The 15,417-nt window shown below is 43.4% G+C and overlaps 1 protein-coding gene across 4 annotated transcripts in view; it reads right to left on the reverse strand.

Moving 5' to 3' along the window:
- The window catches only part of rbms3 (RNA binding motif, single stranded interacting protein), a 320,758-nt gene that overhangs the window by 71,865 nt on the left and 233,476 nt on the right, over positions 1-15,417 (reverse strand). For all 4 annotated transcript variants that reach the window (XM_069681044.1, XM_069681042.1, XM_069681046.1 and 1 more), the window contains 2 exons: positions 15,040-15,197; positions 6,572-6,651 (listed from right to left, as the gene is read on the reverse strand). In XM_069681044.1, coding sequence (XP_069537145.1) covers positions 6,572-6,651; positions 15,040-15,197 — 238 coding nt within the window. The remainder of the gene's footprint in view (positions 1-6,571; positions 6,652-15,039; positions 15,198-15,417) is intronic.

The following is a 15,417-nucleotide window of genomic DNA, read 5'->3' on the forward strand; positions in this document are numbered from 1 at the left end:
GTTCTTAAACTGCTCCTCAGTTTGTATCTTTCCCAAGGTATTTGAGTGTAAACAAACAGTCCTGGTACACAACAGCGACTGTAAAAAAAAATGAGTCTGTTGGGGCGCTAGTTTAGCTTTATCTTCATAGGCTACAGATCTTGACCGACAACCGCAGGTTCAACTCCCGCCATCAGCCCTTTGCTACATGTCATCCCCTACTCTATAATCCCAATATTTCCTGTCTGTCTTCAGCTGTCCTATCAATAAAGGCAAAAATGCCAAAAAAAATAATCTTAGAATCTGTGTCTCTCCAACACTCTTCAGCAGACTGAGGAGTCAGGATAGGTAAGCTAGCTGCTGCTAGCTTGTTTGTACATGCTAGGTTTCTATTTAGGTAAAGATTCCTTCAATGTTCATTGTTTACAAGGTTTTAAACGGAAGCTGTGTTATATACAAAGGTCTCCTCCTCTCTAAAACAAAAGGACCTGGTGATTAAAATATCAAAAACACTGAATAAAGCAGTTTCACTTAAAAAAGCTGAGTCACTCTGACGCTCGAAGGCTCCGGGGGCTGTGAGCTGAGCTGTAGCTAACTGCAGCTCACTCGCTAAAGTTAGCTTCTCACTTCTGGTTGAGTGATATAGTTTAGCTCACTAGCTAAAGTTAGCTTCTCACTTCTGGTTGAGTGATATAGTTTAGCTCACTAGCTAAAGTGAGCTTCTCTCTTCTGGTTGAGTGATATAGTTTAGCTCACTAGCTGAAGTTAGACTTAAATTTCTCTTCTGGTTGAGTGATATTGATAATAACAAGGGGTGACATGACCTGAAACACTAAGAAAGTCTTTGCCAGGTAGTGTTTTGTGGTCCAGCAGACAGCTGGTGCTTATGGGAAACTAGTGATAAATGTGAGTTGTAGGTAAAACATGTAGGTTAACATTGTACTTTGGTGCTGAACTCGACGTTAAAACAACATACACACTATAATATGCTGCTTTTTCACTTGAGAACTGAAAGACAGAATATGAGGGAGGGCAGGCACCGTGGTTTGAAAAGAAATAGTGAAAACAGAAAAGGTAAGAGAGAGAAATGCCAGAGTGTTTAAAAAAAAAAGGCGCAGGAAAGCTTGTACATATTGCATGTTTCCGTTTGGTTCCATCTCCCAGGGCCACTGCGGCTGCTTCCTGATGTGGTTTCCATTATTTATCCAGCATCTATTGGACAATATTGGAGCCGACTCTCTGCTCTGCTGCCATACTGGCACGGAGCGACGGAGCGAGCAACAACAACGGAAGTGAAGGGGAAGAAGCTGTAGTGTTGCTGCACATTCAGTCTGGACTGGATCTCTGTTTGCACAGTCAGACATTCATAAAGAAGGTGGATTCATCAAAGTCTGGTGCTGTATTTTGGCAGCACACAAACACTACCTGTGAACACTTTCTTGTTTTTTAGCTGTTGTCTGATTGTTGACAATGAAATTAAGCTAAATCGCACAAAAAGCAGCGATCCCCCAGAGCAGCAGAGAACAAACAGCGTATCAAATGTTATCCATTTCCTTCCTGACATGGAAGACACACAATACGGGACGTACACGAGATTACTCACCTGCCAAAACCAAACAATAGCTAATGTATCTCCGGTTCAAATTACATTTACCATAGGGTGTCATCTCTAAGCTGTTTAATGCATTGTGGGACGGAGGGCTTTAATCAGCGAGGCTCAGTGGAGCCGGCGGATTAAATCACTTTTTATCTGCGCTTCCTTTGACTTTCCCAGAGCTCAGGGTTGCAGTGTAAATCATAACGTGTCCCTGTTGGGCTCACTTCAGTATGGTTTATTGCTGGAGAAACATTTCATAAATTCCATTTATTTTGTGCATTGAGTAAATCCCCCTCCACTGAAAAACAAGGATAACTCTTTATTCTCCAACTAGAAAGTTGATCATTCCTCAGACAGGAGTTTATTGTGTCTGCACAGCGAGTGTGTGAATCTGCACTGTTGCTTATACAGGAGAAAAATAATCACACGCACACGGGTTCGCCTTTGGCATACATGTACTCCATCCACATTCATGCACCCTCACAACCTGCAACAGCGACCGGGAGAGCGGCTGCCGCATTGCACAGAATAGCTAAACAGCTGTAGTGCTCCATCAGGGCTATCGATCATGTCCCTCTCTCTGAATCACAATCAGACGTGGGCAGAGCAGAGCGGCTGGAGCACACCTCGGTGACTGGCTTGTTGGACGAAATAGCGACGCACCTCTCATATCAACCAGGCCTCGACAAACAAACCTGACCTGGATAGCTTATCAGATGCATCTGTATGCGAGGGATGTTGCTCTTGTTCTTGTAGAACTTCAATTCAAGTTCCCGGCTATCACCATGTTTTTTTTCCCACTGTTGTGTTTTATTGCTTTTAATATCCATCCTGTCCAAAAACCTCTGAGTAACAGCCACACAAACAATGAGTGCTTTAAATCGTATTTATAATGAACACATGCTACCACTACAAAACCAGACATGCTTCCATTAACAACTTAACTGTAAGAATAGGGAAGCTGTTTAAGTATCATTAGCTGCCATCTGCTAGCATCCCCACCGCACTGTATATCAACTCAACATCTCATGTAATCACAAGGACGCTAGCTGTTATTACATTAAATTCAAACAGGAAGTGTATTGAAGCCGTCTACGGCACCATTAACCGCCATCTGTTAGCATCTCCCCAATCCGTCTCCCCGTGTTGTTGACTGCGACTTCACTTCCTGCCAATATGGCGACCTCCTCTCCGTTTATTATCACATGGTCCTTTGGATTTAACAGACGACCCGGCTGCTGACACGCGCATATTTACTTCCTGGCGTGGGACGGCAGGGTTACAACTCAATATCCGCTTCGTACTGCGACTGGACGCACCTAGAGGAGAGGAGGGCGACTATAACAAGTCCGACCCCCATCAAACACACGCACACAGAGAAACACACATCCACATCTCCTGACACAGTGTGATTGAATGGCTAAGCTGGAAATGCAGAGGCCTGTCAGATTGAGAGGATTGGTGAGAAAGCTCAGTACATTGAGACGCGTGTGTGTGCAACCACAGCTACTTTGTGTGTGTGTGTGTGTGTGTGTGTGTGTGTGTGGGCTAAGTTTCTTCGCTAAATGGTGGGAAAAGGCCTTTCATTAGCATTATATTGATGTTGACATTCCATTCAGGTCAAAGTTAGTGGTGCATGACTGTATTTGCGCTTGTGCTGCTCGTGCGTGTGTGTCAAGGCTCACACAGTGTAGTAGTCATGGCTGTCACACAAGCATACCCATGCACGTGCACACACACACACACACACGCTCCTGCTGTGCCGTGTGTGGCGAGGGGCCCCCCGGGGGGTGCCGCTGAGCTGTCAAAGCAGGATGGATGAAGAAGCTGCCCTGCATAACAAGGGGCTCTGGGGAAATACCACCAGCATGACACACACACTGACACACACTCTGTCAGCACACACATACAGTGTATATGTATTTGTGTGTGTGTGTGTTCCCACTTTAAAACGCATACATTTGAATATGCACGCATGAAATCCGAACACAGACAAATACACACGTAGTGAGACAAACACAACGTGCACACTTTTACACGCACGTACACACGTCTACAGGAACGCAAAGGCTATTGGCTGCCTGTATGAGAAGCAGACACGGCCCTGGGGTCCTCCGCAGAGGAACATCTGAGTTTGATAACAGAGGAATGTCCAGAGATCTCCATTTAGCAGACAGGAAGTAAACATGGACGGTGTCAGAAAGTGGGGGAAAAAAAGCACTTCCTGTAACCTCCGCCCTGTCATAAATTTTAAAACTACTGGAAAAGTATCAAAGGAATGACAGAGTGAGCTTTTTATCCATCAGTATTTATAAAATAACCTTCTGAGAAAGAGCACCAATACATGAAGAATAAAACAATATCGCTTTTATTAAATATTTGTGGTCATCAAGTTAGTTTCTAACATCTGCAAAGAAGGAATAATGGCTGAAAAAACGTCAATCCTCCGCAAACTTGTAAGCACACAGTTATTGTATCCACATTTAATTAAATTTTCTGTGAGCTCTTGGTTGGTTTGCCTCCAAATAAAGTGTTTCAGACAACCTACATAAACTATTGCTTTGTTCACAACACTGTAAAGTGGATCTAGGAGCTGTGACGTCACCCATTGGTTTAGGAACACCCCCTTTGAAGCCTCGAGTTTGGCCGCCACCATCTTGTTTTCTTGGCAGCAGAAATGACCATATTTGGATGATTGGGTGGATGTGCATTGTTACGTCTCTATTAGGGGTGGGACAAATATCAATACAGCAATACAGCTGACTCGTGCAATACATATCGGTAGGCTGGCGCTAAATATCGATATTTTAAATGTACAATTATAAGGCGCTCTAAACAGATTTCCCTGGGATTTTGACTCATGGCGTCATTACTTCATGACTCCTCACGGTGCCGCTTGTGTCATGAATGAGGCGAACGTGAACAGAAATTAATTTGCAGAAGAAGCTGACATCACAATAAAAAAAGAAGAAGACAGTGGGATAATGTCCGACAGCGGTGAAGAGTTAAGAGATGCGGCAGCCACTTTCAAATCCAAAGTCCTGATTTGTTCTATTGTTTCAGTTTGTGTCAAATTCTGTGAAATTGCAGTGAATAAATTCTTCACTTAATCGCTGTATCGTGATATTATCACATCGCGTATCGTATCGTGAGTTACCCTACGATTCCCACCCCTAGTCTCTATCCTGGTGGACAGGCTGCCATGGTAGGGCCTTTTCAATCACATGTAGCTGAGCCCTAAAGCGTACCCTGATTTATCGCCTGTTTGCTCTAAATGGGATCATTATTTACCAAATTAACACCATGGTGTACTGAAGCCTTGAAACTAACGATTGAGACAATAAAATCATTAAGAAAAAGTTTACTGACGTGATAAACATACTGAGAAGTAGGCTAATTTCTCCATCTGTTACAGTTGGACTTCTTTTTGCAGCTAGTGGAGTCGCCCCCTGCTGGCCATCAGAAAGAATGCAGGTTAAGGCACTTCTGATTGGTTTCACTTTCGAAACAAATAGGCTGCATCCACTTCCACCGGGCTTCCAAAGCTCTGCAATAACTCTCCAGAGTACAATGTCATCAGCATCATCGGTGTTGGACTCTTGTTGTAAAGAGGATTTTACTAGCGCATGTGTTGCGTCAGATTACAAATGGCAGCAACTCAAGACCAATAATAGCTTTTGCAACAGCCAGTCGTGTGCACAGACAAGTAAACACCAACAGAATTAGAGATTTCATGGACCCTTTAGGAGCGACCAAAGTGGCAGCAGACCAGAGCAGAGCTTGTAAACTAAACCATTCTTAATTCCACAGAAGGATTTCCTCGATCAGCGCTGTAAATCTCCATGCTTGGCACGAGCCTGAACAATCCATTAACAATAATACAGCCCGAGCAGCCTGGAGATAGACCCTTAAAGGGGAAGGTCAGCCTGATATTACAGCTTTAAAGGTTTCCTATTACGGCTCAACTTCAATATAACCACTCACCTTGCCTTTAATGGCTGCTGGCTATGCAGCGGCTGAGCATATATGGAGATTCTAAATCCAGCCTTTCTGAGATATGACTGGATAGTGGAGAGCGATTTATGGGTTTGTATCTGTGCCGCTGGTTGGAGGTGTGAGTATTGTTAATGAAATTGCCACAGGGGTGAAGGAGAGCTCCTCTGTGTCACCCTGTCTGGCCCTCACGTCCTACTGGGACGCACAGGGAGGCTCCGAGCGCCGCAGCACCTGGCCCCAGAAGTGCTTAGGCAGCATGTTTTTACTTCCTCCTGGCCTTTCCCTCTGACTTTTTCTTTTATATCTTTACTCGCCTTCCACCTTGCTTTCCTTTTTTGCAGCCACCTTTGCTCCCTCTGAGACTTGGGCTGCTTCCAGAACTTCCAACGCTTTGTCTCCTTTTGTTCTAAACTTTTGGGGACTTTTGGACACAGAGTAAGAAGACAAATTTCTGCGCTAACACCCTATGTGGTACAATCTTGTCTCCACATCTGTCTCCATTATGTGACAGTCTTTCTTTCAACCTCTTTCCCCTGCCGGTTCTCTCCTTGTTCCTCCGTGGAGGGCGACGGAGGAAAAGAGAGCGAGGGAGGAGAGAGGACAAGGCAACAAGAGAGGGAAAGAGAGGGGAGAGTGCAAGCTCTTAAGTAGATTGCAAAGAACAGCACAGAGGCATGAGTGTGAATATTAAGAGGGTTTTCTCCTCTCCCGAGAAGTTCCAGCCTGCAGCAGCAGCACCACCAAGGAGGGAGAGAGATGGTGACAGGGGAAAGAGAGAGGAAGAGACCTATAGATCCGTCAGCTATTCAGCCACGACAGGGAGCTTCAGGTGTCAGAAACAACGTGGTACACAATCTATCAAGCTGTCCGGCAGATCTGAGATGAGAAATTACCATAATTGGATTAGAGAGGAAGTTTCTCATTTCAAAGGTGATTATATTCCCCAAAAAGGAAGGGAACGGCGGGATGCGAGAGTAATGTAAAGGAGGGGAGACTCACCTGGAATGCCTGGCGGGGTTTTCAGGTATTTGCCGTTGAAATGCTGTATCACTACTTCACATTTCTCTGTGGACTCCATCCTGCAAGGAAACAAGGATACATATGGATTAGTTAAAAGATAAACGTCTACTTGTGTCAAAGGTTGATACAGACAGTAAATACTACTGTCTGATACAGACAGTAAATACTACTGTCTGTATCATCTGTGTCATAAAACATAAAGGGACTCAACTTAACTACGGCACACAGGCGCAAGTTTCAGGAGTTCTGCATCGTCATAGCTTGATGCTATTGTTAGCCGGGTTTCTTCACACACAAAGGAGTCAAAAAAGCGTCCCCCATTAGACCGGAATAAGTTCAATGCGACTATCTAACAAGTCTGCCTGTCGATCTGCTGCGGGAAGTTATTGTCTGCATGAGTCAGAAGTTCATAATGAAATTCAGGGCTTGAAGGGAAGGATCTGTTTCGCAGCGTTTTCCCCGTCTAATAAAAAAAACCGACAAAAGACAGGAGAAAGGGATGCAGAGGTGGAGAAGAAGAAGGTATGAAAAGGTAGAAAAGAAATGTATATGGTAGTAATGACTCTACATGCAGAGTGTGGGAGAGAGAGAGAGAACAGGACTGACTCATCTCCTCTCTTTCAGCCACTTGATCAAACGTCTGTGGGCCGAGCAGCTGACCAGCAGGAGGGCTCTGATCTCTCTCATCATTAGTACACAGACACTAATGCCCATTCACTCATCACATCCAGACATGTAAAAAAAAAAGGCAAATCAAACACTAAAAATTATACTAATGAATTGTATATTGGCAGGCTTACACATGTATTTTATCCTGGTGCTATGAGCAAGCAATTATACTGCTTCAATCTAACTCCTAATCTTCATACACGTCACGCAAACACATACCTGCCCATTCCATCCACTTAATAGAATTTCCTAGCCCTGAATTTAAATGAGAGACACAAAAACTTTTCAATCATTCCAGGAACAGGCTTCACCTGGAGTGACCTGCGGTGCCTCAGTTTTCTTACCTCACTGTTGTAAGGGGGAGAAAAAAAACATAATGCTGACCTAGATTTGCCCCCTCACCAATAAGGTGCCACAAAAATGACACCTGGATTTTTAATTGCGGTAGGTTGGGCTAAATGCTAATATGCTCACAATGACTATGCTAAAATGCAGATGTTAAACAGGTGCAATGTTAAGACCATAGACTGTATAAAAAGATGGACGACATGATAGCCCCCTAAAAGTGAAGCCAAAACATTTAGAGCGCCCCCTGCTGACTGGCTGCCGTATAGGTCATAAAGCCTGCCTCCCCCATGTTAACAGGTGGGACATGAGTCAAACTATAAAATCAAAATAAACACCAAGAACAACATGCCGGTTGTGCCTGCAGGATAAGTGCTTGTCAGCTGTGAAGAGCTCTACTTTAAATTTGAAGAAGCATCTGCAGCTAAACACAGCTCTGCAACACTGGTGGGACTAAGAGCCTGTGTTGTATTGTTGTCTTTGAAACAGCTGTGCCTAATACTGTATGCCTCTGCCCAGTTCACTGTCAGATTGTTAGCATAATAAAGATCTGTTATATTGCGTCTGTCATTCCTGTTATGAGGCTGCAGAGTTACAGATTATGGGCTGTAAACGAGGCTATGCAATGACGGTAGAGTCAATACATTCAAAGGTAGACCTACAGTAGGCTACACACCGTCCTGACAATATAACCGGCATTTTAATTTTTGGTAAAGCAAAAGTAACGTTACCCAACACTCATCAAGTGTTTGAAATTAATCTTGAGAGAAACATAAATATGCACCAAATTTCTTTGCAGTTTATCCATTTTCTGTTGAGATATTCGATTGAAATGATGTATGTGACTCTGAAAGTCGTGCTAGATGGAATGTAAAAGGGTCTTCAATGTCAGTAGGAGTCAAAGTCTGTGGAACATGGAATTGATACTGAGATGTTTAGTTTAAACTTTGACATGCTGAACATGATACAGGATTCAGGGTAACCTCAACAGGTTTTCCATCCTCTGGGTACCATGGATATCTAGATGTAGATCTATGTGTTTCTATTTTTATCCAACAGTTATCTTGACGTTTCACTTAAAGGTCTCAACCTGCTGGACGAGCTTAAGGAGAGGGATTCTCCACACAGGTAAGTAGGATTGGAAACACATGTCCCATGTATGACTTTGCATACAGATTCTGTTCTATCTACTTAATTAATCAAAATGAGGCAGTTTTTAAAGGCACTCTTGAATGGTTGCTGTGTCTGTGTTTATGGTAATGTGCTCTTTTAGGCTGCAGAATTCAGTGCCTTCCAGAGTTTCGTGCTGTATTCGTTCTCCCCCCCAAGAATACTCATATCATCCTGTCAGCCTCTCACTTCTCCGTCCTCCGTCTCTCATCCTTCTCTCATCTCTCCCCTCATCCTTCTTTTCTCACCACAGCTTCTTTATCGCTCTCTCCGTCCCATCCATCTTACTCCCGGCCCGTCTGCACCTCTTCTTTTTGACGTCTCTCTCATTCCTCCCCGTCTTTCAACCTTGGTTATTTCCTCCATCTTTCACCGTTACCCTCGCTCCCCTCCCGTCCCATCTCTCTCACTTTCCCTGCCCTCCTTTTTCCTTTTTGTTTCTCTGTTACGCCCTGTCCACATCCACATCTTTCTCCCTTTTCCTCTCCCTACTTCTCTTTTTAGAATATGTAATCTTTCACACTTCCCGTCATCCATCTCTCCCTGACCCTGAATGCACCCTTTCCCCCCCATCCCTCTTTCTTTTCTCCCTGTCCGCTCTGTGTTTGGGAAGACTATTAAGCAGCCAGCGTGACCGAGCTGATCACGAATCAGGACAACTGGCCTTTAACACATCGATAGCACTCAGAAACTGGAAATAACATGAGTAAAAACACTGTCATTGAGTTGATTAAGTTCCTCTGCAGCAATGAAAATCTTCAGACGGTTTGTGTCTCTTTAACTGAGTCCTCCAGGAATTTTTCAAAGGTATAAAAAGGTGAAAGAGAAATCAAAGGTCACATCCGGAGTCTCCGGAGATTAAATGGCCCTTGACTTTTTTCCCAGAAAGGCTCGACATACGGACGAGACCAAAAAATATGAACATCATCTGCTAAAACTGCGGCACACTCCCCCCAGCAGGAATGCTGTGACTCTTCATTTAGACTTCTGATCAGATTTACAGATTCTACATAGTAGAATAGTCTACATAAGTAGAATCTGTAGGCAGGGACGCTGATTTCCGGGAAGGCGAGTGTTCTGGTTTCTGTTTAAACTACGCTTATAGTTCAGTAATATTGACCAATCACGTATCAGCAGGCTGCGGCGAATGCAGGAAAAACCGGCTCCATCAGCATGATCTGACGACGATTTAGCTTCTTATCAATTTCTATAAACACACATCTGCATGCTAACAGCTAACAAGCCGTTCTAGATCTACAATTTACTGTCACGAAAGCCGCTCAGCGTTCAAATTTCCCGACTTCCTCGAATGCATCAGATCAATCCGACTTCCGTTCAACAAACAAGCATTTTAAAAGTTTTCTTCTCCTCTTGAGGACAGACCTGACAAAGCTTGAATTTTTACTCCTTACGAATCTGCATCATGATGTTGAAATTTCGGCAAAAGTAAGACCTGTTTATAACAAGTAAATCACAAGCAAACGGTTTTTCTTTCTGTAACAATGCAGCACGTGGAAAAGGAAGTCTTGACGGGAAGTCGTTTATCGCTTACTGCCCGGCACGTTCACCGGTGTCCCCAGAGGCTATATCGCCTCAGACTATAGCAAATGGGATCCGAGATTGGATCAGGAGTATTGAAAAAATGAAAACCCCAGAAAAAAAAAGAGTTAGTGGAAGAGGACTGGCCCTTGTACAACTTGCCGATTATGCCTTGAGAGATTTTTGAATGATTGTGTTTGTTTTGATTTAACTAAATGAACCAGACTTCTCAAATGTTAAATGTCTAAAGACAAGAAGCCGTACATGAACTTAAAACCTAAAGAAAATACATCAAATTCGAAGAACAATGATTTAAATAACTGATTGTTTGATCAAAATAAAAAAAGTACAAAATGTACAAATACAAGGAAGCCTTCTATAACAGCTCTCATTCCCTGACAAACGTCCATACGCAGTGCTAAGTCAGGGATAAATGAGCAGGTTGTTATAGCGGAATGGAAACCCGACAGGGTGAGCAGGAGCTTGTCTCACCCAGAACCGGCTTTTTACTTACAAAATCAATTATTTGATACAAAATATTGATTTGGACATTATCTTTCCATTTTACATTTAAAAGTAGTCCGTTACACTCACAGTGAGAGCTGCGTCCATAGCAACGGTTAACTCTGCAACCTTAATATTACTCATATTAAATGGAAACATTTCCTCTGATAGTGAAGAAAGACACGATGAACCGGACCGCAGGGATCAGCGCAGCACCTGGTTGACTGTGTTCAGTTTAATGTTCACTTCATGAGCCGTCTTCAGTTTTGTAGCTCTCTCTGCTGTCGTTTTAGCGTTGTCTAACCATTATTGCTTTCTCTCCGCTGTTTTGTCTCTTCTTTTTCTCTCTAAACAGACAGACGTCAAATTTACCGGACTCCTTTGGCAGATTGATATGATTACAGGCTGCCCTCCGGATTGTGTGATTAAAGCTGTATCCCTAGCAACGGTCTGTTTTTCTATCGAGAAATAGCAGACCTTGGAATGCCGTCATTAACCAATCAGAATCAAGTATTTAACACAGCCATATAATAAGGAAAGATTACCAAAACAAATTATGTATCAAAACTGCCAATAAATATACGTTTACTTACTCTGATCATCTGATAATTTCACAGCAATATGCTGCATGTTTAAGCTTTATTTATATGTTAAGTTGTTTGATTCATTGTATTGCACAAAATCTCACATCATGTTTTGTATATTTTTACCGTGTTTGTATGTTTGCTTTTGCTTTCTGATTAAAGCGCCATGTCAGTAAAGCTTAATTGAATCGAAGCGAATACACAACGAGTGCATGTTTGCATAAAATCTATACACTTGTATGCAAACATATATAATATGCTCCTAATCCATGTTCACACACACACTATTGCACATCAGCATGGTTGCACAAACATGCCAATATCCTCTCTGTAATGCTTCAATTTAAGTATACAGCCCAGAGCGACGAGAGCATCTGCATGAGGCACAGCTAACCTCCTTATCGCTTTAGCACTCTTTGACGAGAGCCTAAAAACACTGCGCACAGCGCGGCTTGTGAAATAATGATTTATGTGGTTGTGTTCTGCATCATCGAAACAAAAACAGGCAGTTTTGCGATTACTTTTGTTGTTTAAAAGTGGATGAAAAATCATGCTGAAAGTGTTAGCTCCCTCGCTATTCCCTAGCGCTCTCTCTCACACCCCCTCTGGCTCTTCATTGTTCTCCTCCTCCTCCTGCTCTGCGCTGTCCCTCCTTCACTTATTCCAGCAGGTATGTAGACAGGAAACAGGTGGGTAGACATGGAGTAAATAAGGCAGACGGGCTGTTAGGCAGAAATAGGGAAGCAAACCGGTCAGCCGGCCTGTCTGTTGGTTCGGTCGGGGAGGCAGCCAGGTAGCTGGAGGAAGCGAGGCAGGCTGGCTTCTCTCTGTGTGCTGCTGGTTAATGGCATCAGGTGCTGCTGTCTGCAATGATTAGTGCTGGGGCTGGAGTAATGGGCTCTGATAACAGTAATGGATCGGCCCACAAACACTTAGCTCAGTTTACTCTCTCTAATGCCCCTCATGGCCCGGCCCTCCGCAGCTGTCTGTCCATCCGTCTGTTGAAAGAGCGGGAGCTGTACAATCCATAAAATACACGGATTTCTATTCTTATTCTTTCCTTTTATTTGTTGATGCACCTGCAGGCGGTAACATCTACCTGTCTAATTTTCCCTTTTTATCCCACCAAAAAAACCCCACTCTTTTCCACCCCCTTGAGTCCCTCTCTATTCTTCAATCTTTCTCCGTCTCGAACTCTCTCCTCCTTCCCGTCACCTTCTCTTTCTCCTCGTAATAACCTCTATGATTAGTTCTTTTTTACCTGCCCATTGTTTCACACTCCTGTCCCTCTCTCTCCTGCCCCCGCCGTCTCACTCTCCCTTTCCATCACGTCTCTTCCTCCACCCACTGAGGTCTGCTTGAACAGGTGGCTCGTGGCAGGTTGTTGCTGTGCTCTGCTTGTTGGTCTGCAGGAGGCTGCCTACCTGTCTGTGTGCGTACGTGCGAAAGCGGGTATATGTGCATGCGCAGGTGTGAAGGCATTTGTACAGGCCTGTTTATGTGTGCGCGCGCGTGTGTGTGTGTTTTGGCTCGTCTGTCCTGCTGTAACCCTCGGTAATAGAGCAGGGAATAGGAGAGGAGTTCAGCCAGAGCAGGTGATTAAGAAAAATCCCTGCAAGATGGCGCTTGTGTGGCCGTCAGTGGCCTCCTCTGGGTAAACAAGGGAGGGATGTGCGGAGAGGAATGAGAGCCTGGTGGCGGCTGCCGAGGACAAGGACAGAGCGCTTTATGACTTTGGGGGATTAACAGGCTGAAGAGGAAACTTTTATAAGTAGAAAAAGAAATAAACTGTTCGGCGGTGGGCATCACTGGTGGAAATAACAGCAGCTCTGGATATTGTGTAAGGACGGCGGGTAATTGCTGGGATCTGTGAACGTGTGTGAATGCAAAGGCACGTGCACAGGCATGAAAAAAGACCACCTGCAGACACACAGCCAGGATGCTGCAGCCTGGAGGCAGGATTCATCTGACAGAAGTCTGACATGTGTACGCACATTGTAAATAGTTTGCGTTTAATGCCAGTGCATGTTAACGTACATGGCTCTATTTGTGTGCATCATTCACGTGTGCACCGAAACTACAAACACCAAATATGTTGAGAATGTGAGTGAGTACTTTGGAAGCCTAAAACTTTTGACAGTCATCTTTAATCTGTGTTTATATATCCATAAGTAAGAAGGAAGAAACACTGTGACACGCAACGAATGTTGTAAGTTACAAATTGATTCCTCTGCATGAGTGATGAAAGAAAAAACTAAATAAACGACATCGCAAGCTAACCCCGGACTTCAGTGAGTAATTTTAGCACACCTGTGGATGTAAGATATCTAATGGAGTCAGAAGCCTCGCTGCTGCTTACATTGAAAAGAAGTGTTAAGTTTTTTAGGAAACAAACTGACAGCTGAAAGTTTTGCCACCACAGTTCGGATTTATAAGGGGCTTTGTGAGGCCCTTATCATGATGAGTTTATTACCTACAGGAGAGATTATTATTCTAAAAGGGGATTTTGTAAAACGAACACGTACACCCGTGCTCAACCATACGTTTAGTACGGAAGCCCTAAGCGGACATTCATCCATACATTTTATTTACTTTATTTATTTAAATGTACGGGTTTTTTTCTCTCTCGTTACCTCGAGATAAAAACGAACAAAAGTTGTTGCAAAAGCACAAAACAAATATCGAAACAGGCTGAACTTACTTCATTAGCGTGGGTAATGGCAGCATGGCATGTCCTGGTCTGTAATATCACAGTGACAAGCCTGTTGTTTTGTTTTCTAGAAAACAAGCCGTGTTGTCTCGAGATAATGAGATAAATTAATCTGTTATAATTAGAAAACCAGCTTTGTTATGTCGAGATAACAAAAAAAATACGTTCTCGAGAAAACAACCGGAATTAACTTGTCATCACAGGAAAACCAGCACTGTTATGTCGAGGTAATGAGAAAAATAAATAGTAAATAAACTAAATTTAATTCGTTATTACGGGAAAACCAGCTTTGTTATCTCGAGATAACAAGAAAAATACGTCAAGATCTGTTGTATCTTGTTATCCCGGGAAAACAGAGCAAATAAAATGTATGGATGCATGTCCGCTTTGGGCTTCCGTACTTTAGAACAGATAGAGCAAAATAAATAAATTACATGACTTACTGAACAACTTCATTAGTTTTTCCTTCCTCTAAGTTGTCGGCTTATTCCTCTGTATACTCTGGTTTATAAAAGTATCCATCATTTTTATAATACCACAATTTTTTGTATTTGTTGTCTCTTTTATAAACCGCTGATCCAAACAGCTTTGATAGAGTAGGCTGCATGAGATATTGTAGGGTTAAAAAACATGCCAATGTTCCAAAATAAAGCTTATAATTAAAGTGATGTCCTTTCTTTAAGTTGGGACTTTTGTAGTTGCTAAAGTACACATTGTTCCAAAGGGCTGCATCGCTTAATTTCTGTCTGTACTTGCTTCTCCAAACATGGCCGTGCTGTCTGCATTCACTGACGGAAATACACCAACTTTTTTTTTTATACCTCAAACACTTCAACCCTTTAAAATCAATGATTGTTTTCAAAGTATAAGAAGGATAACCTATTGATCAGAGTGTCTGCCTTTATGTCATCATCATTACTGCGTACCTGGCAAAGCCGACTCCTCTGCTGACCCCGTTGGCGTCCCTCAGTATCCGCGTGGAGATGACGTGACCCAGAGGCTTCAGCATGTTCTCCAGCTCCTGCTCGTCCATAGACACTGGCAGGTTGGAGATGTACAGGTTGGTGGGGTCCTGCTCCTGTTGCTGCAACGAGAGAGAGAGAGAGAGGAGGAAAAGATGAGAAACATTGTATCACCAAGAGTTGTTGGAGTTATGAAAAATGCATCAGCTCTGTGTCGTGAGCCGTCAACATGTAACACGTCGCAATGCTGCCGAACTCCGGCTGAACTCGCGTGACGTTCTGGCCTTACTGAAGCACACATTCACATGCTCACATGCAATAAGGATGCATCGATAGCTCATT

Source organism: Semicossyphus pulcher, unplaced genomic scaffold (genome assembly GCF_022749685.1).
Source record: "Semicossyphus pulcher isolate SPU_LCO1_2020_fin unplaced genomic scaffold, fSemPul1.0.p SCAF_5, whole genome shotgun sequence".
NCBI classification, from domain to species: Eukaryota; Metazoa; Chordata; class Actinopteri; order Labriformes; family Labridae; genus Semicossyphus; species Semicossyphus pulcher.